This window comes from Neopelma chrysocephalum, unplaced genomic scaffold (assembly GCF_003984885.1).
Source record: "Neopelma chrysocephalum unplaced genomic scaffold, ASM398488v2 Primary Assembly neopelma1_44, whole genome shotgun sequence".
NCBI classification, from domain to species: Eukaryota; Metazoa; Chordata; class Aves; order Passeriformes; family Pipridae; genus Neopelma; species Neopelma chrysocephalum.
The window spans coordinates 1,206,679-1,234,329 of NW_020897703.1; the positions used below are offsets into that span (position 1 = coordinate 1,206,679).

General features: G+C 42.2%; 1 protein-coding gene across 5 annotated transcripts in view; it reads right to left on the reverse strand.

Annotated features, from left to right (window-relative positions):
- ERBB4 (erb-b2 receptor tyrosine kinase 4) overlaps positions 1-27,651 on the reverse strand; it is a 608,029-nt gene that overhangs the window by 291,883 nt on the left and 288,495 nt on the right. For 3 of the 5 annotated variants that reach the window (XM_027678008.1, XM_027678010.1, XM_027678009.1), the window contains exon 1: positions 1,697-1,825. The exons of the other annotated variants lie outside the window; for them this stretch is intronic. In XM_027678008.1, the coding sequence (XP_027533809.1) occupies positions 1,697-1,810 (114 nt within the window). In that variant the 5' untranslated portion in view covers positions 1,811-1,825. Of the gene's footprint in view, positions 1-1,696; positions 1,826-27,651 lie in introns of those variants that run through there. 5 annotated transcript variants of the gene reach the window in all.

Below are 27,651 nucleotides of genomic sequence, written 5' to 3' on the forward strand. Positions count from 1 at the left end.
ACCACGTTTTCTATTTTTAGGATATGTCTTATTTACTGCCAAACAGCAAGTCCACCTGAAAGGGCCCTAATTCAGCACAGTACAGAAATGACACATACACACAGAGCAGCAAATCTTCATTCTAAATTTAAAAAAAGAAAAAAAGAGAAAGAAAAGAAGATAAAAAACAGAGAAAATGACAAAGTTTTGCTGTTGATAATTGTGAACTGCCTAAGAAGCCCTGCACTTTGTTTGGTTTATCCAGCTGAAATAACAAATTATGGCAAGTATTTTGACAAACCAGAGGATCCCTTCCAGTCCCATGACTTCCATCATTTTGCAACACCTATTTACTTGCTGGATAAACTGCCATGTTCATCCTTGCAAAACAAAATTATGAAAATAAGCCAGGGGGGTTCTAATTTACTAGAACATAAAAACCTGTCTAAATCTAGTAGTCTGATATATTAAGTTAGGGTTTAATTTTGGTTTTAAATCCAAATATGAATAAAAAATGCAGAGTGATAACCTGTTTTGCAGGTTGGTGTGTTTTCTAACTGGTCCGGCTTAAAAAAAAAGTGTACAGGGAGTGCAGCAGGGTTCTCAGGTTTCGGCCACTCCTGGCTAACACAGTCACTGCAAGTTTTGATATGATTCTTACTGAAAATGGACACCTGCCCACTTTGAGCTCACTCCAAGCCCTGCAAAGATGCCTGTTGGCTTCCATGCTGACTCACAAATCCTCATGCCAGACGGGATCAGCCAGCCTGATCTCCTCCTCTGCAACTTGTGCCAAGGGTAGGCATGATGTGAACCTCTCATCCTTTTGTATACAAGGCTGAAGGCTTTCCTCTTCAGGTATCCTGAATTCAGGTATCCTAATGCTCTATTTGAGCTGTTTTGGCTTCAGCATTAATCTGAGTTCTAAGGAGGTGAAGTGACTCATGGCAGTGGTAGCCTGAGTGTCACCTCCCAGTCTGATTCTCCTGCTAGGGCTGGAGGCTCTCGCAAAAACACATTTCACATGAGTCTGCCCCTCAGGAAAGGAAAAAAAGGAGACAAGAATGCAAATACCTGCCTTTTATTCCCATCACCTACAACTGGAACAGAAAGAGGTAGATTAATCACCAACAGACTTAAAGCTAAAATTTTTAATTTTAACCTCCAAAGCACCGTGATTTTGTGGGATTCCCCCCTAGCCCCATTACAGCATTATTTTGACTGGGAATTCCTGGACAATGTGATTTCCTCTCTCCTTGTCATCTCTCCAGCTCCTGAGATGTGACCTGTTACATGAAGAAGCCACCGAGTGAGGCAGTAACTGGCTCAGACTCCCATAGCACTGCTGCTGCTTTAGTAGATGTATTTGGGCTCCCCAAAGCTGGGTATGGCAGCAGGAATGAACACACAGATTTGAAGGAGGAAAAGGCAGCACCTCACAGCCTCCCTGTGCCAAAGGGAAAAGGGACACTGCCCATCGAGCCCTCCAAGCAGAGATCTGACAGTTTGAAAGCAGGTGAGGAGACACCTCTGAATATTCGAGAGCCACAGGTGATTGCTCCTCCAACTGAGCCTGAGCATTAGCCTCTGGATAAAAAAGAACAAGCTTCCAGCAGGAAATAAAAGGAGTGTAGGGGGAAAAAAAATATTAATCCAAAGCCTCACGAGCTGCTTTAAAACCCCACCAAACCAAAGGGTTCAAGTCTGATATATTTACCAGAGAAAAGCTCTTTGTCTCCCTTTTCCGACAGGAGACGAGTACTTGTGCTCCACGGTTTGCTATCCCTGGGTCCAGCACTGTTCTGCACCCTAGAAAGCAGAGCCTTGGCATGGCAGCCCATAAAACGGTCTCCTAACAGCCTCTATTAGCCCAAACACAGCCATTTTTTTTTCTTAAACCTAAAAACAATTACCCTGAGATGAGAACAGACCCAGTCGAGGTGCTGCCCCAAGATGGCGGCCACTGCTCCCCTCAGCTGTGCCGGGCAGTCCTACGGAGAGCGCGGGAGAAACCAGGCCCCCAAATGACACCAAAACCAGAATTTTTTTTTCAGAGGTTCTTTTTCAGGTGATGAACTGTAAGAATGAGCTCTAGACAGCCCATTCCCTCAATTACAACTAATATTAGCTGAGCATGAAGCACTTTAAGCTCCCAACAGCAAAGCCAGAATTATCCTGTCAGCTGGGAGTAAATGGCAAGGTTGTTCCATCTTAAATCATCCCTCGGTTCGAATCAAGCGAATCTGAGTGAAGTGGAGCAAAATAACAGTGAAAACTTCATCATTCTGCCCAGAACAACAGATCAATGAATGATTAGGGAAGCCAATGTTTCTCATAAACACAACAAAGGCTTCTTAACATCCATCGGGAATGCTGGGCTGTGGCAGAGGCACCAAGGAGAGCTATATTGTGGGTTTTATTTTAGCTGCAGAAACGTTATTTATCCAGTTGCTGAACCTGATCTGGTAAAGCCCTTCCGCCTCAGATGACCGGACACACGTCCCTGGCACGGCATCAGGGCAATGGAAACCTGCCACAGTGGTCAGCTCACACTTGTGGGACCCCAGACAATTAATTATCTTTTAGGGTAATTTTCCCCTTTTCCATAAAAGCTATGAATATTTTGATCTACTTCAAACTCACCTGAAAGCACTAATAAACACAAGTGCAGGAAATGAGGATCACCTGAAGAACAAGTGTGTTTAATTCACGAATGTTAAAAAAATAGTACATATATTCAACAAATTCACATGAGAGACAAAGACAAAAGCCTTTGCTTTTTCATCACTGTTTTACAGAGAGACAGAGGTGCTTTGGCACCCAGGGGAAGTCAGGGTGCCATGTCAGGGTTACAAAGAAAGGCAGCTACTGGGAAAAGCTGGTGGGGGGACAGGAGTTTCCACAAGGAAGGGTTTTCTCCTTCTTCCACCACAAGAAGGGATACAGAAAGAGCAAAGAACTTTAAATACACATAGGGAATAAGGTAAGTGGACGCTTTTCATCCCATCTGTTGCAAATAAAGTAATTTCTATTTTCAGGGGGTATCCATTTCACGAGGCAGCAGCGTGGCTCCTTGCATGGCTCAGCTGCCAGCAGATAACAGACGTCTCCTGACTGATCCAAGGAGCTGGACTGACCCTCCATCATGAACTCTGGGCTTTGTTGCATTACATTAAATCCTAACAAAGTCAGATTTTAAGTGCTACAAAGGGAAAACATTTCCTACGTGCGTCATCCTTCTTTCCTCCCTAACAAAGGTTAACAGCAGCAAAGTCACGATTACAATAACAAACACGAAAAGGCACCACCGCGTCACCTCCTTCAGGAGCTTGACATCTCAAGTTGACTTGAACAGAGCATTTCACATTTTGCTTTTTGATCAATTAAAAGGTACGCATTTATATCTGGTGAGGACTGCCCAACATCCAATTGGCCAAAACTTTTTCCAGAGGAAACAATTTGCACTGTGAGGAAAAAAACCCACAATATACAGCAAAGTCAACACTTGCTTAACTTTAAATAAGTTTTCAAGACAATCAAAATATCCACCTTCACAAAACTCAATGGGGCATATTTGCAAGTGTGCTGGTAACCATCAATTAATTTTCATTATTTGTTCATACATTTTCACCCATGCAATGCAATACACCTGTCATTGCCATAATTAAAAAATTAATGTTTACTGAATAATTACAAAGTGGCCTCTAAGCAGCCATAGCACTTGCAATTCTAACTCTAAGGGAAACATTAATATCCAAAATGTAGAAATAGCAAGCCTATTGCAATTTATGGAGCTCAATTAGCTGTTCCATGCATTGCTCATTCAGAGTTATGAATTTTTAATGACACGATAAACTGAGATTTTCAAAGGAGTTCAGCAGACTTATTTATGGGATTCAGGCGCATGGCTGTTGCCAGCTTCTCCCAAATCCCCATCCATAACCATGAGAAATATGTCGTGCATACTGACATTTCTCATGTCTGAGAGGACACTGCATTTAGGGACCTCAAAGCTAACATAGCACGCACGTATGGAATTTTGTTCCACAACAATCTCCTCTCTTGTCTCCTTCCATGCTGTGCATCCTTTAATTACGTCAACACTTGTGAAATTGTGATGTTAAGCCCTCCTGAGCATCAGTGGTTTTTCAGGCACTCTGTACAAGCTTCAATAAAAATCCCTCAAGTTTGAGCACACTGATCAATAGCAGAACACAGCTTGTAGAAAACATTTTTCTAGGGCCTGATCCAGAAGCAGTGTATCCTAACTAGAACTGCCTAGGCAGCTGCAGAGAATTTATTGTCCAAAACACTACAGCTGCAGGTAATATTCAAATTGGTTACCAAAAAAAGAAGAATTTCTGGTAGTATTTCAGTTTGCTTTAAGATGTTTTAAAAGCAAAGGAAGGGCTTGGATGTGATTTTGTCAAGAGCTGTACCTGAGGAGCCTTGCACTGCTGCAGAATAAAAATGTGATTCAGTTATTTAAGACAGCTGGTAGGAACTTTAACTCATACTCGTGTCCTCACAGACTTCCAGCCTTCTTTGGTAATATGCTTACAAAACATTAATAACATCCTGAGCAGCAGACCAGTGGATTGAACACAGCATTGAATTGCCTAAACTGTGAAGTAGCAGTCAGTTAGATGCATCTTTTGTTAAGGCAGTGGAAATTTGTAAATTAAGATTTTGCTACATAATTTATAGAACCCATCTCAGGAGTTGTTGAACCAAAGCTTTGTTTTCTGAATGGCTGGTCTTTACATTTCGTTATTCCAAGAGTGGGAATTTTCATACATTAAAATAGGAGAATTAGCTGTGCAGTTATTTTTTTATGGAGTTTGATGTACAAATCACACTGTTGCATATATGAGGTAAGTTAGGCTGTGTCTAAGCTAATACACATTACAGTAGGGTCTAGGGAGGGCTTGGAGGCAAAGCAAATGCCAGTCTAGAAACCTTAAAACTGCAGATCAATGCCCAAATCTGGCATTTGGAAAGGAAGGTGATGGACAAAATCACAGGGAGCCTTTGAAATGCATATCTTGACTCATTTTCTAAAGTATTGCCAGGAAAACAATGTGGGTCTTGAAAAACAAAATAATAATAAACAAAATAATAAAAGAATGTGGGAATGTGAACATTAAATAGAAAAACAGGTAAATAACAGGACCAAAAAACCCAATCCTTTTGCTTTCAAATTTTGAAATACAGTTTCTAAAGATGTACCCAAGTATTCTTCCTGTTGACTGAGTTCAACTTAAGCTCAGGTGTCAGCTTGCCCCACATGTCTATGCCTACTTTTCCATTAAAATTATCGTCTGCAGAGAGAAATTGAGCAGGCTTACATCAGTATCTGAGTGTCTTCCCAATATTTTCAGTCTAAAACATAATTCTTCTGTTTGTGTATCTGCTTAGAAGTGTTTGCTTAAACTTTCAGGTGCCCAGCCTGGCTGAGTGCGCACAATAAGTCCTAAACTGTTTATGTTGAGCACAAGGATGACCTAGACAAAGTCTGGACTCTCTAACAACTCAGTCTTCACAGCCAGCATCTCTCTGTCCTGACGAAAGCTATGGATGAGTACATGTTTAGCAAGTCAATAAGAATTTTGACATTACACTGTAATACCTGATTGGTCTTCAACATATTTGCAGAGTAGTTTCCAGAAGAGTTTATTGTATCATCTCCCAAGGGAAAACTTAGTCGTAAATTAGATTGGAAAGACTAAAATGAGGGCATTATTCCATCACAAAATGCTTTACCATTTGGGCTGTTTAGTAGTAGCTACATTTTGCAGGCACTCAAAGCATATCAGCTTATAGCTTGCCCAGTTACAGAATTTCCAGCGGGAGAGATTGATGCCTTTTACTTTCTCTGCTTTTGGGAGCTTCAATCAAGTAAATCATAGTTTCTTTCCAGGCAACATAAAATTGCACAAACTGCTACTTCATAAACTAAATAATATCAACACTCTGGAAGGATTTTAGAAAAGCAATAACCATGTGAAAAGACATCCCCTTTTACCAATTTCCCTCAGACAGCCATAGCCCGTGAGAAGCTGTGAGCGCATCTTGGGATGCTTTCTCTAGCAAAGTCCAAGCAAGGGCTGTCTTGTCAAACTCATGCCCGAAACCGCTTTAGAGAGGCCGTGTGGGCCAGCAGCAGCACAAGGTCTGCAATGGGATGTCTGCATCCAATATCAGCTTTGACATTTCTTTTTTATAGTTAGACAGCAGAGTCCTTGGAGCAGAGGTGCTCTCCTAACAATGCACGGAGCCGTGACCCAAGTTGTTACCTTCACTGCACAATGCTTCACGGTCATATTTACACAGAGTGCTGGCTGCAGTGCCCCAGCCATCTTGAGATGTCGGTGGACTGAACCAAAGCAGTGTATTTATTTTGGCAAAACAAGATATCACGCACCAAAGAAGAAAAGAGCATTCAGTCCCTTGCTGTTCCTATGTGTGATAAAGCCCCATCATATTTTGGCTTGTGTCTAAGCTGAACTAAGTCTTGGGAGGCTAGTTACTTGGTCCTTTGGTTCATGAGACTGGTTAGAGCACACCAGGGAACCCATCCATCCATGTCCAAGTCTTCCAAAGGAGAGAAAATGGAAGAAAGACAAGAGGAGGAGAAAGAGGTGGAGGAGGAAGACTGATGCTCAGTCTCTCACAGCTCAGAAGCATTTCCAGCTTCTCCAGCTTGCACGCAGTGTGAGACAGCAAGTGGATCAAGAGGAACAAAATACACAGGAAAAAAAAAAGGAGAGGTAAAGAAGGATGTCTTTCCCACAGTGGTTATGAAAGATCAAACGTCTGATCAGAAGTCAAATGGAAGAGTACACATGACAAATGCAGTGCAGGCTGTAATGGTGCCCAGAATTACAAACCATGGTAAGCAAACTGCCTGTGAATGTCCTAGGAATGTTTTGTGGTCATTTAACAGAAGAATGAAGTTTTATTTGTTCATTTGATGTATGATGAGGCTTTGTACATCAGACATTGTGATTTCTTTTTTCCTAGTACACAGCCAGGTTAGTTGGTAGGAATTACGGGAAAATCTATAGTCAGATAAATTAAATGCGTTAATTAAAATTTCTTCGCCCTCTACTATGGAAGCAATGGGAGCCCTCAGTTGGCATAATTCCCATTCCTCAGAGCAATGCAGAAGGAATTAAACATCCCAGAGATCTGGTACAGAGGTGGAGCTGAACAACAGGAATTTTCTATTTTTCTATTCAAAGTGCAGGTGAAGGTGCCAGGCCACTCCTGAAAGCAAAAGGTTGTTTCTATTTCTGGATGTAGGAACTGACTACACATAGTGAAAATGTGTTAACCTTGCCAAATTTCAACTCAACGTTCTCAGTCTGCATTTTCACAAGAAGCAAATCGCTGGCTATCCAACCCTGAAAGAGCAGTTTACTTATTTTTGGAGAGCTTTGCTTTTCTTTCCCAAGAAAATAGTTTCCTAAAAACAGACTTCCAGTTTGTTTCATATGTTCAACAACCACTCTTTAATGAGCATTTTCAAAGCATTTCCTGAGAGGAACTAACTTTATTGGCACTCTAGGACATTTTTGCACACAGAAATTAGTGAATATTGCTGTTGTTAACTCTCTGGTTTCACTGAAGAGGAGAATCTCCATCCAAATATTGGATTTTAGGAACTCTTATTTCTAGCGGAGCATATATAAATACAACATCTGAGCTCAACATCACACCTACCTACTGAAACTATTTCAGCCTTTGTAACTCTAATCTCTTCAAGAATAGAAACCTTGGAGAGATTCATTAATTGCTGGCTTTTGATTAGGTTTATTTCCATTAAGATAAAAAACTAAAAGGCTTTTTGTTGTTTTTAAAGTTGTGGTTTTGATTTATTTATCTAGAAGCCGGAGAATAACTTTCTTATTCAGGGTTTAATAGATTGTTAAAGTCTCCATCAAGGAGAGATCCATAATTTATAAGATGTGAGCAATTAGTAAATGCATATGATTTTCAAATTCAGAGGTATGCTTTAGGAAAGACATGTGAACTCCAGATTTTAGGATTATGCAGAATACCACCAATTAGGAAAACAACCTTTCATCTGCAGTGACTGAACTAACCCTAAAGTAAGATTTTTCTCTGAATTAATTCCACTACTTTTCTTCAACAGGGAATGTTAAAAACTCCTCCCACTCATTGCATTTTCTGTGTGGTTTCTGAACTGAGGGGGACGCACAGTCTTACAGGAGATGAGAGCTTTTTTAGTCATGTCCAGAATGAACAGACACCTTAAATAGACCATTGTTCCTACATGCAAATATTGCACCAATGAACAAATGGTGGTTTCCTCAAGTAGCACAAACATCTTTGAATTATAGGTGGGTTTATGGAGGGAGGTGTTGGAAAAGTTGTACAGAGGATTATTTCTCTCTTTTCCAGGAACAAAACCATAAAATATGGTTTGCTCTTGACATAAAATTCTAAAAAGGTTAAGAATTAAGGTTTTAGCAGAAATGGTAATTTTGTGACAAGAAATGATAGTGTACAGGGCAAGAGATCAGAGAAAAAAGACAAAAAGGTTGTGATCAGGAGTGGGGAAGGACAGAATGCATCTCTCCTAACACAAGGCAGATCCAGGCACCCATCATTCTGGCATTATCTAATTTCTGACTGCCTGAGTTTGCAACCTTACTGCTTTATTTTTATATCATTTTGTTCTTTTTTTAGAGGGAGTATGGCAGAAAAAGTATCTGTACAAGATATAATTTCTTCCAGTACCCATCACCAGCAAATGATTGGACAAGCCATCTTTTGCCAATGACTTAATTAGAGGAAACTTCTATATTTAATAATGTTCCTTAATGTACTGAGCCCCACACAATAGCTTATTGAAGGAAAAAAAGCAGAGTGATTATTTTCATAGCTAAGGATGGAAGAAAGGTTCAGTCATTAAAGTAATCACAGAAACAATGTTATTAACTATACAGGAATAATCTCAAAGGAGTTCTGAGCTGATTGACAGTGATAAAATAATGCAGGAAGCTAAAAAAAGGGCCTCTCTCCTCACCTGTTTTTATTAATACCCTTATTACCTTTCCCTGATAGACAGCTTTTCAAGAGCTATTATTGTGCTTAATATTAAATAAAATTAAGCATGGCAGATTGTCAGTTATGTCTTCTGAACCCCTAAACAGAGAGAAGGTGGTCACCAGTGCACCCCCCCAGCTAGGATGTGCCCTCCCTCTGGAGTAGACCACTGGCCAGACCCCCAATATTCAGGGATATAAGGAAAGAAAAGGCTGCTCAAGAGAGGGAGAAAAGGGAGTGCTCAAGGATGCAACTACTTCAGAAGGCCAGCAATGGTATTTCATAGATATTAATTACTTTACAGTCTGTAAACCCTACAAAAAGTGCCAGCTGCTGTGAGCCAGGACCCTCAAAGGTCAGATTATCATGAAATCGTTACAGGAGCGGCTGCTTTTACTTAGCATATAATTGCTAAACCTAAGCACACTCCATAGAACCAATAGGAAAATGAATTATTTAAGTACTCTTCTTTTAATAAATAGTATTACCATTTTAATTGCACCAGTATTAATTTAACTCTAAAAAGTGCCCGAGGATTTTGCAGAATTAAGTTTTGCTACTCTGGAGTTTTCAGAAATTTCAGAACTTCTGAACTACATATACGTGTGAGTATAGCTACATCTAGCTTTTTCACGCACTTACAAATACACATACATGCTTTCAAAAGGTGTATGTGCATGTGTGTTTGTATTCCTCCAGAATTTCTTGGCTTTGGGTGTGCATATAGCTATATGTAGCTTTTTACATATTTACAAATACACACATATGCTTCAAGAAAGTGTGCATGCATGTTTGTGTTCCTGCAGAACTTCTCGTCTTTGGATATTTTGGGTGTCTAAAAATGTAACCCTTAGGTAATTTCCTTGTGGCATGCTGCAGTGAGATAAGGGAAAAATTCTAGCTCAAATGACAGGTTTTTCTCAGTTGAGCAAAACCAGTTCTCATCCTCCCAGCACCCAGCCTGACTTGAAGGCTCAACTGGCAGGTATAGCATCAGGTAGAAGCTGCAGGTATTTCTGGCTCCAAAGGACTTTTCTTTTTAGCCAGTTCTCTTCTATGTGTACCAACCAGTGCTTTTGAGAGCCAGTTGGGGAAACAGAAGAGAGCAGGTCAAGGAAGGGGCATTTTACTCCCGGAGATGGAGCACACAGCCTGCATACTCAGCGTCAGCTCCCCTGTACCCACACGTTTCCTGAAGTACTACACATTTCCAAATATTGCAGCCAGACAGCTACTCCTTCCATATTGCTCCACTGCCTGCTCACCCAATAATTCTTCTCCTCCCTCTTTTCTCACCTGGCACTAAGCAGAAGAGACACTTGGACTTGGAACAGCTCATTATTCCCAGCTGCTCTAAATTTCAGTTACTTTCTTGCACTGTCCCACAGGTTGAGGGCTCTGTTTGCCCTTCTTTCTGATCCAGTCTTCCCGATCTGAGAATTCCCTATCAGATGCACTACAACAAACCTTTCAGGCCTCAGAAAGATCTTATTGAATGAATAAATCAATTCACTTTCATTAATACAATAATTTCACATACTGAAGAAACTTGTTTTGTCAACAATAAATTGGACAGTATAAGTCCTGATCCTTTGACATTAATAAGCATCATTTCACAGGCTTTGAACCATGTCCTTAATTGGCCAGGGCACGCCCCCCCAAAAAATCATTTGGTCATACAACAACCCTGCATAGGGGTTTACAGGATGACTCAAAAACAGCCTTTTCTGTCCCTTAAGCCTACGAGATGCAACAGACTTGTTAAATGCAGAGCACACCAAACATACTTCAGCATTTGGAATGGCATGTGGGGTTTTCTGCTCACTTGAAATATTGTGTGTGTGTGAGCTGGCACACGTGGCACACACATTGTGCTCTGCAAGTCCCACAGGCCAGTGGCAGAAGTGGCTCATATTTAGATCTGTGAGTCACAGACGCAGGAAGATATTTACAGTATTTTTCCTAATGGGTTTCCATGGATGACTAACCTTTCAGCTGAATTCTTTAGCATCCTACTTTCCCCATGTCTGTTACAGTACTTTTCTATCCCTACTTGACCCTGCCAGCCCATGAATATTTGATACTAAATTAAAGCATTACAAACCAAGAGATAAATTCTATCCGGGGTGCAGCCCTTGCAGAGCTTAATTACATTTGGTGGTGTGAATGTTAAAGACCTGACACTGCAATAGCTTTGGGCTTTGGCTTCTGTTGAACCAGAGCTTGGGAAAGAAGGGAACTGTCACCTGCCCAAGTCTTTTGAAAAGCCAAGGGGTTTTATTCTACTTGGCATTTAAGTGTGTGCTGGCACTGTCCTTTAGTTCAAATTGCTCTCAGGTACCAACAATAATTAATAGACCATTTGAGCTTTTGTTTTCTACATTAAACAAACTAAGCTCAGCTCTTTTCTCTCCTCTTTAGAGGCTCTATTCCCCTTCCACCAGCTCAGTAGTTCATCTCTCTGCTTTGCTGGTCCCCAAGAGAGGATTTAGCAAATTTCCCTTTGCCTTCATAAAATTGCTAGCTTTCTTTCCCTCTCCTGTGCATTTAAGCTGTAAGCTTTCCAGAAAAAGGAAAGGTCTGTGTCATACAATGCCCTTACACTGTGCAATGGAATTCTTAACTGAAATGAAGTTGAAAAGTCAAGAGTAAAACACAAATTATCAGCAGTTACAGAGAAACAGACATGATCTTTGCAAGCCAATGCTAAGAGTTAAGTGAAAAGAGCTGAAAAGTTGCTGTTCTATGTAAGCATTTCTTTCAAATCACTTATTCAAACAGAGCCGATGGTAATGTCTGCACAATCTGCACTACACATCACAGCAATTCTGCCATTTCCAGTGAAGATTCATTGGCCTACCCATTTTTTTCTTTCCAGCAATTTACTTTTGGTTCACATTAAGCCCAAAGACTAAAATTACTCTGTGTCACCAGCACCTAAATATCAGAAGGCACTCCCCTGTCTCTACAGATCATCAAAGCTGTGGAACTCTAATGCTTTCCTTTACCAGAATATTGACCAGAACGGTACTGATGGCTACATGGGACTCCAATAACACAAATGACTGCAAGTCACAGCAAACTTCAGGAAACAAAAAACTGATCCTCTGGCTCTCAATGCAGAATTGGGTCTAAGGGACAACATTTGCCAGAGGAACTTCACTATCATGGCCTTTACCATCCTCACTGCATCAGAGTGATGATATAGGTGTGAGATGAGGATCTGGGAGCTTATTCTCATGTCACTTCACATGTTGGTGTTTCTAGTAACAAGCCAAACTGCATTTTCCTTTTCTATCAGTCAAAGTTAACTCACAGGACACTTACAAATTAATGTGTCCTTTGCTTTGGCTGTGTTTGACGAGATTTGTAACTAAAGCTGAATCCACTAAACCAGAATTTCATTCCCCCCACTCCCCAACAGGCCAAAAAGTGGGAGGGAGATATCTGAGGCCAAATTCACCTAATTGTTCCACAATAAATCCTTACGTTTAATCACAGGCTGCTTCACAGGAACTCCCAATAGTTTTATTTCATTATCTTCATGGTATGTCCTTTCACAGAACTGAAAGTATTCCCCTACTCTTATCTTTGCCAGCAAGCCATCCTTTTCAGCCTGCAGGACACCTGAGGAATGGGACCAGTTAGAACAGATGAAGGGATTGCACATGTGTGCCCACAGAGGGCAGGGCTACAGAACAGGTGGATGGACAAAAAGGTCTGCCTACTTGCACAGCTCCTCACAGCAGGTATTTTCCTTCTAGGAAAGTTATGCTGGGATTAATTTCAACTGTACCAACAACACTGAATGTGTATTTCAATATTAGCAATTATGTGACAAGCCAAGTAGAAGGAAATATTTTCCTTTCAGAGAAGTGAACAGGCTCAGGACTGATCTGGAGAGCTCCTGAAGTGCAGCATTAAGATCAGGAACTCCCTTTCATGTTCCCATCAGCTTTGCTGTGCTTATCACAGCAGTAGCCATCTCCCCCTCAGTGATGCCCATCTTCCTCAGCAGAGGCTCAGCCTTGGTTCAGGCAGGAGGACAAGAAACCATATTAAGGCCATCTACAGCCTGGAGACCTCAGCTGAGGCTGTCACTGAGGGGTCTGAAAACTAAACATTATCCACAGCACAGCACACTGCATTGTGGGGGATCATAACCAAACAGGCCCCTGAAGCAGTTCAGGATGGATGACGAAATTTTGCTATGGGTCAAGGACTTAATAAATTTACAGAGCCACAAGCTCTTCCTTGGAGGCTTGTTCAGAGCCTGACTACAGTACGACCAGCTCTGGAAATTACTGCACAGCGTTCAGTTCTCTAAACATCCTAATCACTAAGCATCAGGCGACAGTGGTAGATGATCGGCATTCTAAATTGCTCTCTGCTCCCTGGCTCCCTATGCTTGCCATATTTGGTGCGTTCATGAATTTTTGGAGACAAACTACATAATTTGGCAATTGCTGAGGAGGTCTAGCAAGCGTGAACACACACTCTAGAAAGACAGTGTTAACACCAGGCATGTGTCTTCATCTTTTACAGCTGCTGACTGCCTTTCCTCTGCCCTGCTTTTCCAAGCTTTAGTAGGAAACTCTCCGGCAGTTGCTGAAGGGCTGACAAATGGCAGACAAATACTCTTCCTGCTCTTCATGTTCTGATTGAACTTTTCTCCTTGAACCACAACACTTGGCTAATCAGCATCATTTACATTTCCATATATATAACATTTGCTATTTCTGAGGCATAGCAAAGAAAGCAACTTTTCATCAAAGCTACTTCTGTACACAAGAAAGCTCAGCACCAGGAAGACAGGGTGGAGTAAGGAGAGAGGGAAAGAGCGCTGCCTTCTAGGTGGGCAAAAACGCTGACGTGACAAATCTTCCCCCTTTAATCAACTTAATTTTCCTTCTTGAACACTCATGATGACAAACTACCTGAACTGGAGCGGCCTGGGAGCTGATACACCTCAGCGTCCGCCGCAGTAAATTATTGCCTGGCTCTGCTGATGGAGACAGAGAGAGGTGATAGTGTTCCATAACAAAGGATAAATGGTAATATCCACCATTTCTTTCCACTCTGCAGCCAAGCTGCTTGTACAGAGTGCTTAGATTAGGAAGTCAGTACTATTAAAATAAAATGGCTCTCTCCCCTTTTTTATTTTCTCCCTAAGGTGAACAATGGCTATAAAAAAGCCATATATTTCCTAATAAATACTAAGTTGTGCTAGAATCAGATAACTGAGTTTATGCTAAATTCTAAAATGCATTTTTTTGGAAACAAATAGTCATTCAGATATCAATAAACATTGTGCACTTTATCATCATCCCGCTGGGTTTTCAGCTGGCAAAAGAGCTGTTTATATTGTGTACCTCCAATTCCTGATTTCTCAGTATCCCGCTGCTGCTATCCCCGCCCTCTCCTCATCTCAGAGGTGCATGTGTTGCTACTGACACAGCTCTGCTTCTTTGTACTTTTCTTCTCTATCACTAACCAGGTAAGCTTCTGCTCACCATGCCACGGATGCAGGCTGGGGACAAAGTGTGTGAGACTAGGAACAGTTCCTAGAGTCCTGAAAATAGTGATATAACTAGTGGGGACTCCATGATGTGGTTCCACTTTGGCAGCTCTGGATTTAATTACACACTCCAGAAGGACACAGCCTTTTGCATACGCATGAAATGCAGCACACAGCCTTTTACCAGAGGTCTGTAACTACAGCAAGATGCCAAACACGGTTCAGGGAGTGGGGCACGAGGCAAGGAGGAGGTCACGCTCATGCAATATCAAAGTAGCAAATGAGAGCCAGCGAGCGAGATCCCTCCAGTCTGCACTGCTGCACTGAAGTCAGCACAAGAAATAGGGTGCCGCGAAAATGTTGATTAAAAGCAGCACATCACTTCTCTTCCTCAAAAAAAACCCTGATGCTCACTGAGAGTGAGCTGAGAATCTGCTTGTTTTCATAATGCAGGTGATCAGCAGGGGGAAGGTGCTGGAAAACCTGCTTTGATCCTCTGCTGTGTCCATGGTGAGCATCCCTTGAAGTCGGCAGCTACCCTGGCAATCCCCAGATGAGACACTGTCCAGCACACCTCTCACTTCACACTGCACACAAGCTGTGACAACTCCCTTCCTACCACCTTCAACTCTCCCAAAATCTCAGCACGGCAGCTTCCGACCAACCCAGAAGAGGATTGTATCAGCTTCCTTTCAGGGAGCACTCAATCCTCTCAATGGAGGAGAAAGGTTGCTGCTCACTGACACAAGCCAGCTGCTTTCCACCAGCCCTCTGGAGGCACTGGTGCCAGGTAGGTGCTGTGACAGAGCTCCTGCCATCCATGGCTCCTGCACAGGAAATAATTCCCTGAGCAGCCAACACATCAAGCAGCTCTCATCCCCAATCCTGATCAAACACAGCTGAAAGGGCTGTGTTTGACACTGTCTGGCACTGTCACAGCTCCTGCACAGCCAGGTAACCACAGGCATTTATTGGATTTTTTTCACTTGGCTACATATTATTAGAACAGCACAAAGTGCTGTTGCTTCCATCATTTATCATAATCATATTTCTTTTCCCTCAAAAGGCTCAAGTCCTCAGCATTTCAGCTATTGCTAGTTTTGTGGCATTGGCCTTTGCCCCTCCTCCTGAAGCCTGTCTGTGAGTGAACATTAGCTCACAAGCTGCAGTTCAACATTGACTCTAACACAGCTCTGCGAGCTTGAATGCTGGGATCAGGGCTGCCCACGGCTGGGTTTGCAAGGCACACCCAACACCCTGCAGCCTGGTAGTACACACCTGTCACCACAACACTTGGCTGTCTTAGGAGCCAGGAACATGAAATTCCTAACAGCACTCATCATTTCCTTGGTAGGCAGGTACAAAATCACAGGGAGCCTCCACACAGAGCAGCACCGGAGCAAGTGTTGTCAGTGATGCCAACACAGCCACATTGAATTCCTCAGAGTTCTCAGATTCAGGTAACTCTTAGTTAAACTGGCAGGTTCCCCATTTCAGTAGATATTATGGTCGTTTACTAGGTACTATAATACAACACAAAAATCTATCCTTCTCTGGCATTTATTTCATTTAAACAAGATATTTAAACTTTCTTGCTTACATTACTCCCCTCATCTGCCGCAACCAGCCTCTTCCTTGAGTGGCACAAGGACAGATAAGGAGAGCTCTACCTGACTCAAGTTGGTTGAAACCAGAAAATGACAGCTGAAAAGGAAGGTGACTGAGTAACAGAAACCTGTCTGTGAAGGGACTGAGTGAGGGAGACAGAACTAAAGAAACAGCGAGTTTATCCACCCATTTACCTTTTCCCTCCTCATATTCAAGCCAGAAGCCAACTGGAACTAGCTGACTCAAGATCATTTATGATTCTGATCACCAGCTTGGAGTGAATTTTAAGCATTGCAGATACCACACTAATGATGTAGGAACCATTAAATCGAGTCTCCTTGGACAATGAGGATGAACAATCCTGGAAAACTACCAAAATCAGGTGTAGATGACCCGAGTCAGGACTTTGAACAATCCGCAATGTTCATGGTGATGAGATTACATGAGGGAGATCGTCCAACTCTTTCTCCAGAGGTTTCAGACAGCAGAAGGCTGGAGAAACAAGGCAGAGCAAGGAGGAGGAAGACTCCAAAGACAACAGGCCCCTGCCTTAAACATGCTCTGGAGTAGTGAAGGGACAGTGCCTGGACATACTTTCGGTATCCTGGGTTCTGATGAAACAGAATAAACCCTAGGACAGGAGTGGCCCAAGGACTCAGAGTGTCCCCAGTCCTTCACTTAAGGCCATGGGCCCAGGAGGGAAAGATAAAACTATCGCAGCTGAAGATGGCACAACACAGTAACCCAACATTTTCCAGGAGCCAAAGGCGGAGACAGAGAAGGTACCAGCTTTGGAACCAAAATGTCAATGCAATAATCAAATGATCACTTCCAGTCTATGCCTGGCACTTCCATTCCTCAAACACTAGACTCAGATACATTTAAAAAGCAATGACTATAAAAAATGTCAGCGTGATTGACTGACCAGAAAAACATAAATAAAAAAGCCCTAAATTGCATCATTTGGGTAAATATGTATTTATACAGTTTGGAAAGAAAAGCCTTGTTATTCAACTGTTGGACAGCAGCAGCGACACAGGAGCTGTTCTGGTTTATAATGCAAATCATGTAATTTGGGACATGCATTATGGGCATTAAAAATGCAAAGTAAGATCCATGTGAAATGCTGTTAATTTGCAGTAGCCACTTTTCAAAGTATAATTTCTCAGGCATTTACATATTTTTTCAGTAAAAAAAATAAATTAAACACTATTTAGAACATTTGCCATATCTCGTTTTTTGGATCAAGACACTTTTGAGCTACAGAAACAGAAAAATGGCAATAGAAACTGGTAAATTACTGATTTCCTTCTTTTTTTAAAAATCAAATATAAATTAAATATAGGATTCTCATATTTCTAATAGGCCAAACATTTTTAATTACAAACAGTCTGATCTCAATTGAATTATATTATCATCTTTGCCAATTCCTGGCCCCTGGAAGAGTATTTATGCTGCGAAAGAGAGGCACAAATCATCCAACAGCAAGAAACTCCAATCTGAAGCAGAGCTGTGCTCTGTGGGTCAGTCCCACACAAGCTGGGCCTTGAGCATGGATCAAGAGGGACAAAGGACCGGTTTTGACCTCAATAATAGGAGGGCTCAGCTGGCCCAAGCGGGAGCCTCACAGCTGCTCCAAACCTTTGCTGCAATTCTGCACATTTCAGCTCCCTTCCTCCTGCTCCAAGTGCCCCACTGAAGGATCTTCCAAGGATGATGGCCGGGAAGTGCACAAATTCATGACATCTGGTGGCTGCACGTTTTTCCTATAGTTACCTCAAGAACCTGTGAGAGACTTTCCATGCCAGGGACTGCCCTCACTGCTGTGTCTCCTAGAGAGAGAGCTGTCTTCTCCCTTCCTCCTGAATTGGCAGATCTAATCCCTGATTTGCAGATCCTTAGATCTGTCACAGAGATTCTTCTTGGGACTCCAGAGGATTACTCTGTGCCTCTCCTTGCAATGCCACATTTCCCAGGCTACTCTCCCTGCTCTCAGGAGTGAGCCTGAAGTCAGGGTATGCTCCCCCAGCAAAGCATCTTGCTGACACAGCAAGGGAAGGGGTATCCAGAGAAAATGAAGGACAAGTAAGTGAAAATAGCATGTTTCCCCTGGAGTGCCACTCCAGACAACATGGTATTTGGGGGAATGTAAACTTAAACTGCCACAAAATGCAAAAACTATTTATATATAAAGTTAGAAACTGAGATTTTATTTTCAGGTATTTTTCTTTGGTTTTATTTTCTTGGAATTGCTCCCAGCTGCCCACTTGAACAAGCTGGCACTCAGGCCCAGGCTGCTCTCAGTTGGGAGCATCCTTCTTCCTTCAGGAACTAAAGGTCTGTTGACACCCAGGTTCCCCCTGCAGCCACAAGCAGCCAGAGGCCGGGAGTTCTCCTGTGCGTGGTACTAATTCCCAGAGCTGAGCTAGAGCAAGGAAATAGGATCTTTGGGTTCCAGTTGGGTCTGAGCCCTAACCCCAGCTCTGCTGCAGCAGAGTCCATGTATGACCCACGGCTAGACATTTTGGCATGTGCTCCAATTGCTCCTTTCTAATCCAAACCCCATCATTCACACTGGGGAGCAGGCAAATCCACAGGCTCTAACAGTGTTTGGATCGTGCCCAGTAATACTTGGTAGCACTCCTGGAGGTTATCACACTGAAAGTATTATTTAAACCTGGCTACTGTATTATTTTCCCAGTGGCAAGTCAAACAATAACCCTTGAAGTGGTGAAGCCAAGCCACAGTCTTTGTCAGATTAACCCTCCTAGAGGCCCTCTAAAATCAATTGCAAATGTTAGCTCTGAAGGACCAGGCAGATAAACTTCTACCCACTCCCCTAACTTTCATTTCAAGTTGCAAAACCAATCCACAGTCCCATTACAAATCAGATCTGAAAAATGCTGCTTGATTATTTTTTAAAGAGCTCAAACTAGGTCACCAAAAATAGAGTCTCTAATGGGCTAAATGCGGAAAATGACTGCTCAAAATTAACAAGTTCCTGGGCTCCAGGACTACACAAAAGCTTTTTGAGTAGATTGCTTGCAACTACACAAACTGTATCCTCTGCCACACATGGCAAAAACCCAGCCTGCCAGATGCTAAGCGATCATTTGTGCAAAGTGTAAAGTAGTTTTCAAAAAACCATAAAGGGATTTTTATTCTTAGAAAATATCTCTCCAGCTTCTTTTCCCTTCATTAGGAAGTACTTTATAAATGCGGCTCCCGAGACTGGCCAGCTGAGCCACCTCAAAGCACAGCCTTTCAGCTCCTGTTGCTGCTCTCAGGCTGCTCCCAAGCACGTGGCAGGGAAGAGCATTTGGCCCCTGGACTAACAGACCCATCATAAGGTTTCCATAAAAATTCCCCTTCATAGGCAACAATACGAGATAGACACAGAACAGTTTTGCTGGGTAGCTCTGATCAGAAGCCCCCATTAAATGGGTAGAAGCCCTACCAGGCAGCCTTGTGAACGGCCACTCTGAAAGCCACGTGAGAATCAGAAGGCAGGGGAATATTTGCTGTACTGTCAAAACCAGGATGCCCTCAGCAGACATGTCCTCCAGCCTGTGACCATGATCCACTATGCAGGGGCTGTGGCATCAACACTCACAGCTTTTCCATAATTTACAGCAGTGCACATGCAAAGCCCAGGATCATGGGGATTACAAGAAACGTGCTGGTATTTCTGAGAGCCACCATTTGATCACACACGCACCAAAAGCAGCGGCTGAACCCTAGACAAACAGCAGGTCCAAAGAGTACCTACCCTGGGCACCACATACTGTCATACCCTCTCTCCCAAACCCAAAGAATAGCCAGCACATCTCCTCAGCTCTCTGCAGCATTGCCTGTGGCCTCATGCTTAAACTCAGCATTATTTTGAAGGGAGATAAAGCACCTGTAGCTCTCCTGTATTTCTTCTCTCAAACCTAATTAGACTTAATGTAGAAAACTATGATAAGGACTCTCAAAGTCATGTTGTGCAAAGCTCTGATAATAAGGAAAAAACCCCATTATGTCCCCCAATTGCTTTCTCAAAAGAATCTTCCATTTCTGAACAAACATTTTCAAGGATAAAAAGAAGTTCTGACATATTTAAGAAAATAGAGAAAACATTCTTTTGGGAAGTACACACAGGCCCTGGTAGTAAACAGTTCTGCTCATGTTTTGGATGTGAGTCACCATCTGCACAAAGATCATGAAAAATCCATCAAAGACAAGGACAGTCTTTTTTTCAGAGGAGACTAGTTTAGACACACATTTTTGAGACACTGAAGCGAGAAAATGCCTGAAAGGAAGGAGGCTGAAGTGGTTCTTCATAGTCCTACCTTCACCAAATGGTTAGTCAGAACACTTTATCTCTGCCCATCTCCTCTCTGTAACATGTGGATTTTGCTTAACACCCAAGCCCCTTGGATGAGGGATGCTTCAGTACATGCCAAGCAGGATCCTGACTCCTCTGCAGCAGCCCACTGTCACCTGCATCAGGAATGTGACCTGGAGATTTTCAAGGCTGTGTTTACTTAAGAGCACTAACAGGGAGGATTTGGTGTGCTCTGCATTTTATTTTTGCTGCACATGGCTACTGGATTGCATCTCTCAGAGAAATGTCACTTTCCTGCAGACAGACTGACCTTTGAAAAAACTGAAGCAGTAAAAAAAATAAATAAATAAAAAAATCCATAATTGGAGCCCAGGCATATGTTAGAGAGAACTCACTCCATCTCTTCAGATTGTCCACCCACGCAGTGAGCACCTTACTGCACTCATCCTTTTACATCACACTACACGACATGATGGAAAAACACATCACTAACAACGTGGTGTGACGTGTAAAACACGATTAGAAAACTCTAAACATACCTTTCCTTGAAAAGTTGCTTTGTCTTTTTGGGTGTTTTTTGTTGTCTCTTTTTTTTTTTCTTCAGAAAGTGCATATTTCAGGGTACCAAGACATGGAGACGTTTCCCACTTCTGGGTCAGTGACATAAAAACAACCTGTGTAAGCAAGGAGTACAGTGTGGTGCTCTCTGATCTGAGCTCAGGGGTGGCAATGAACTGACAGACTGTGGTGGTACCCAAGGGTGAGTCCAAACTAACCTGCTTATTAACAGCCTTTGGTCCATCTCAGGATGGGCAAGAAAGAAGGCACATATCATCATTCTATGCCTGCTGCTTGCTGTGCAGTGGCCCTGCTGGACATGAGCAGAACTGTGGTACAGCAGCTGCTGCTGGTCCAGGCTTTTTCACCTGGCAGTGGAAAAGGGACAGGGATGTAAGGCAGGTAGGATTTACTTCAGTCTTTTTATAAGATCTGTGGAATTAGAAAGGCACTGAAAATAACACAGTTTTGCTGTTGGTTTTAAGGCCCATCACTAAAATTCATGCCAGTTAGCTCACATTGCAATCCTGTTTTTAAGAGCTCGATAGAAACAGTGTGTAATTAAAATTATATGGGTATGTTTTACACTGGTATGTTCACACATTTTTCCTTCAATTTCTTCAGCATAGTCAGCTGCCTGGCACCGCACGGCGTGTAGGAGTCTGGACAGGCTTTCCCCACAGTAAACATGAGTGTGGCTTTCCAGCGTGGGCAGCCTGCTGCAGAGGTCTGCACAAATTCACCAAGGGTTACTGTGATACGGTTCCACCAAAAATGTCTGTGGGACTGACATAGTTTAGACTGTAGGCACTAGTGTCATTTCAGCATACTTGTGTGTGTGTGAGCACTGTTCAGCTGGCATTCAATTTCTGTATGGTCGTAGGAGTTTGTACAGGGGGAGATTAATTTTACAGGACCACAGCCTGAAGTCTTCTCAGGCAAATCGCCCCCTGATTTCAGAAGAAAATGGTCAGACTTTTAAGACTTTTACTCAAAGACCTCTCTGTCCTTATATGAAGCTGATGCCTTTTAATGTAGACTGTGATACCCTTATGTCACATATAGAACTTAAGCTTCATAGCAACAAGAGCTCATGGATGTGTTACAGCAAGTCTGTGAGAAGGTGGTTGGAGTTGATCAGGTGAGGACTCAAATCCCTGTTAATTAGGGAGATTCATTTGTCAGAATAGACACTAAATTGCCCCAATATCATCTCCTTCCCTCCTCTCCATCTTCCAAACAGCATTTCCCTTCTCTTAAGCAAAAGGACCCAGAATATCTCCCATTTAATGGCTTTGCACAAAAGCTGCAACTTAAAATCTCAGTGCAGACCTGTGGCACAGAGAAGAGTGAAACCACAGATCCTCAGTCAAGCTTCAGCAGAATTCCTGATTCGTACTCTGATTTTACACTGACAGTTACACACAGCACTACTGTGCTCAGCCAACCAGCCTGTTGTAACCACGTTAAGGGCACAGCTCTAGAGAGGAAGATGGACTTGAGTTTAGACAGCTCAAGTATGCAACTCACCTGGTAATTCCCACATGGGTGTTAAACTAGTCATAACTACATTTTACAAGTATCTAGAATCAGGAATTATGAACCAAAGTGCTCCTAAACAGCACATCAGATGGGGACCCATAAATACGTAATGGTATCAGAACTGTTTATGAGATGTGGAACATGGTAAATTACAGCAATGACTCTGTCAACTAGGGGAAAAATGAGCACATTTTCTTTTGCCCCTAAGCAGTGGATCACGAATCCTCTAGAAAGAGCTTGAGCTGTAGCAGGCACACAGAGGGCTTTAGGAGAGGGCTGAGGGCAAGGGAAGGATGGGGACAGCCAGCACAGGGTCAAGAATAACCAAAGCCTTTCAGCCATTTTATCATTTCGTGATCTGAAACAAACTATTTCTAGCACTAAATACTTGAAAAATGCAAGTTTTTACCATATGACAACAGTGCCAAATGCTCACTGAACACTCATGAGCCCTTTCCTTACAGCCGTGCAGCAAAGCTGCACTCTCAAGTCTCAAAAGAGAGACATGGGGAGGGTGTCAGTCCTTTCATTAGCCATTTTTCTTGCAGAAATAATCATCAATAGCTGCACAGTCAGTTTGGAACTTGGGCAAACCATGCACTCTCCATAAAAGAGTAAATAAATTAGCTTTTCCATCAATGCCTTCCTTTTGCTTGACAAAAAGTAGCTTTTTATTACTCAAATTGCCTCGTTCATTAGTCAATGAAGCCCCAAACATTAAATTCTGCTCATGAGTTTGAAAAATTTAGGCCACATACCAAAAAAAAAAAAAGCTGTAAAAGAAAAGGTAAGAACAAAAATGTGGTTTCTTGTGGCTTTAATAGGCACACACATTACAGCACTCCTGCATTTCCCCACAAAAACCACCCGTTCTCTGGAAGCCCGTATACATTTCTCCTGGATGCCATCATTAACCAGTCAGTAAATCATTCCATAATAAAATACCAGCATCCAAAACACCTGCATGTTTTTGCCACACACCAGACATCCATGTCCTTTTCTAGACAGCAGTACAACATCTTCCTTTCTAATGCAAACTTCCACCCACCCACATACCCCACATAATGACTCAAAAGCAAAGGCAGCGGATTAATTATGCCTCTGATGTTCTCCAGGTTTTGTTCTCCCCATTATCCAGTTGTGAAAGATTCGTATTCCTAAATTCACAGAAGCCTTTCAGTGGATGGCTGTGGCTGTCGATCCCATGCACGGCAGAAACTCTAGGAATGCCAACGGAGCAGCGCCGGGTTATGACACCACAATATCTGGCCTGGAATTTTTACATACCATCTCTTCAACCACATTTCTATACAGATAATTCCAGAAAAGCGAGTTTTCTTCATTTACTTTCTCACCCTTAGAAACCTGTTTACTCCACGATTAGGACCAAAGCTACTCAAGAGTCTGTTTAACTGGTAGTGCAGAATACAAAGACAGCATGTTTTTATTCAAGGGATGATGAGGTATTCAAGAGCAATTTCCTTTCAAGCATCCCTTTAAGTACAATAACCTAAAAACTGGAACACAGTAATTTTTTTTTTAATTAAGGTGAAAATCATCTCAGAAATATGTAGATAGCTACAAAAAACCCATAGCTACTACTGTTCTTTTCAACTTCATTAACGACCACCAAAAGCTTTCTCCTCCTCCACAAAGAAGCTTCAGCTTTCATGTTTTTGCCAAGGGCTCTTATTTATTAATAAAAATAACAGCTAATTCAATCTCAGTGCTGAACTGTTTGGGGCTTCATTTTTTATTAGAGACTAACTTTGGAGTTTTGCCATAATTTTGCTGTGTCTACAGTTTATCTGATTTTTATCGACTCCTTTAATTAAAATGATTTGCAGTACAATACTAATTGATTTTGTGATAAAATAATTAATAGCAATTAATTAATTTTTGGGGTAATTAGCATATATAATTTTTCTTCCAGCTGTCATTCTGTGCCTCTCAGAAGCCATACCCTTAGGGTAAGAGAGGTAAAACAGCAATGTTTCTTCATCAAGATGTCCATAGAGAATGCACCTCCCTTCCTCTCATCCCAACATCTCTGCAAACCCGATTTGGTATTCTGATCACACCTTCACTGGCCTAAAATAATATGTGTATCACTACCAAGTGATCACCATGTAAGTTACCCATCCTGTCCCTAAAAGAAATGGTGAAGCATTTCATGGAGACGTTGCCCTGGAAATTCTAAGACATTGTATTTTAATTTAATTATAGTCTTAAACGATAATAATTTGTCTACTGAGAGCATCATACATACACTATAAAATGATATAATTTTTTTCCCCACTCCCAGCACCTCTCTCTCTCCTGACCTGTCACGTCGGCATACACAGTGTAAGCCTCGGATCAAACACACATCCCTGTGAAAAGCACAAGGGTTTCTCCAAAGAGAGCTCACAGAGTACAAACTCACGTCAAGAGCTCACTTCTTCCTACAGGCCTAAAACTACCTGGGGCCTCATGTCTTATTTCAGAGAGAACTCCCTAATTACAGCTCAAATAACCTTTGGCTTCCAATTGAACTCAAGAACCTAACTCCTTTTGAAGCTGGGAGCTGCACATCCCACGGATCCGCAGAAGCAGGAAAGCGGGGCAGGAGCAGACAAGCCTGCACACTGCACGATGCTCGACGTAAGGAACATTCAAAAAGGCATTTTGTCGGTGCTGGCAGTCCCACAGGCTGGAGATCACTGACCCCAGTGCACAGATGGCCTAGGAATGCTGGGCAAGTAAATTGCTTTAGAAGCACACAGCACTTCTTAATGCAGTGTCAAACACAGGGGCCAGACCCTGGCGCAGCAGGAGCTCGAGGACTGTGAGTTTTCCATTTGAGAATCTTTTTCTGAGGCAGCATCTGAGAGAGATTTTGCTGCTGGTAGGTGTGAAGTGGAGCAGAGCAGATTTTATAGCCTTTAGAATCACAGAATGGTTTGCGTTGGAAGGGAACTTAAAGCTCATGCTGTTCCAACCTTCCACTAGACCAGGTTGCTCCAAGCCCCGTCCAACCTGGCCTTGAACACTGCCAGGGATGGGGCATCCACAACTTTTCTGGGCAAGCTGCACCAGAGCCTCACCACTCTCACAGGGAACAATTTCTTCTGTATATCTAATTTTCCCTCTTTCAGTTTGAGTCCATTAGTTCTTGTTCTAATACTAGAGTTCCTGATGAAGAGTCCCTCTCTTGTGTCCTTGTAGGCCCCCTTCAGATACTAGAAGGCTACAACAAGTCTCCACACAACCTTTGCTACCTAAAACCATGCACCCTGAGTAATCTTCTACACTACTGAAAAGCATCAAGAACCTTCCACCTCGGAACCCCTGTGCATCACACCAGAAACACTTCTAAGGCCAGTAATGCACTGAAGAAGGTGACATGAACAACAGCATCCAAACCTGAACCCAGGCACATCATGGACCTGGCCCTGTATGATGAAGTAGATACCTGAAAGCAAAGGAAATCGAATGCTGGATTTACTTCCTGGGGCTGGGACATCAGAAATATTTATAAATGCTTTCCTTTTAACTGCTCTACCTTACTAACCTTTATTATTATAAAATTTTGTAGATTCTAAAAGCTGCTTTTCAAGCTGCTACTGTTCCATTTTCAACACAGACATATTTCTATCTGTTGCCAAGATCTAGAGCTGTCTTTGTCTAATGTTGTGAACTTTTGACACCTCAAAGGTGAATTATAATTGCTCTGGGAATTGCTTTTCCTACCAGCTCAGTTCTTTCCACAGAATTGCAAATTTTCTTTTCGACTGCTCTTCTCAACGTTTGCCTCTTACATTTGTGTCCAGTGTTCAGCAGCTGGAACCAGCTCCCTTGGACATACAGATGTTTTTAAAAGGTTGCCTACTCCTGAAAACCACTTTTTATTTGCAGAAGAGTTGCCTTGGAGGACTTTGTCAGTAATCCCTGATTTATTACACAGGAATTTCACAGCCCAAATGATTTGCTTGACATTTTGGGATAGGCATAATCCGGAATTTTGGGAACATTTGAACTAAGAGACCACAAAAGCAGGCAGTTTCATAGAAAAACCTTTGCCTTTTGTTGCACAAGTTTTGTATTATTTCATTACTCCCATCACCTCCCTTTGGAGGCTGTACAAAAGCCCCAGAGCCTGCTCCTGTGCTTGTCTCTTGGCCTTTTGATGGGGAACCAAGAAAGATCTCACCTTCCATTTCTTACTTGTTTCTGCTCAGTTTTGACTTCTCCCTAACTATCCCTCTGAACAAGTAGGATAAATAAAATCTATACCTGCTTTGTTACAGATTATGTAAAATAGGACAGGAATGATAGAAACCTCATACCCTGAAATTGCAGCAACCGTGTCACAGCTCTTCAGCCCAGAAATGACAGTCACATCTTTCCTTAAGGAGGGAAAGGCAAGGGAGATGTATTTCAAACTTTGAGCCAGAAATGCTCCACTGATTCAAGCCCAGCTTCCTGGCAGTACCTCTTTCTCTTCCCTTTATCCTTTTTTATTTAACAGATAATATTTTTTTAATATTTTTTTGCAGTAATTTTGGAAGTCCAAAAGGAAAAAAATAATGCTTTTGTTGAGCTCAGTCTGAAATATTTCTGAGGAGTGACTGGAATAACCTGTTTCAGTTCAGTTCATCCTCAACTTGCCAATGTGTTGCTTCATGGCACTTCTGATTTATCGTTTTGCTGATTTTTAAGCTGAACTTGCAACTCAGAAAACACCGTGGTGAGCTGGTACTATCACTCCTCTCAGCACAATTCACTCTGTCAGTGCCAATACGTTTCTGTGTGGGCATTTCATTCTGCCGAATTTCTGGATACTTTAACTTGTCATCCCAAATCAGGATTACCGTAAATGTTGAAGGAGCAGAACTTTCCCATAAGGCAGGAATATAAAGTGCTGTGTTTAGCCTTGTGGTTTGCATTGCTTCTGGTAGCAGAGAAGTCTTGTGCTGCTCTTCAGTAGCTCATTATCCAAAATCATTTGGCTATGCATACTTAAAATGAAAATAAAAAAATAACAATAAAAAAAAAAAAAATA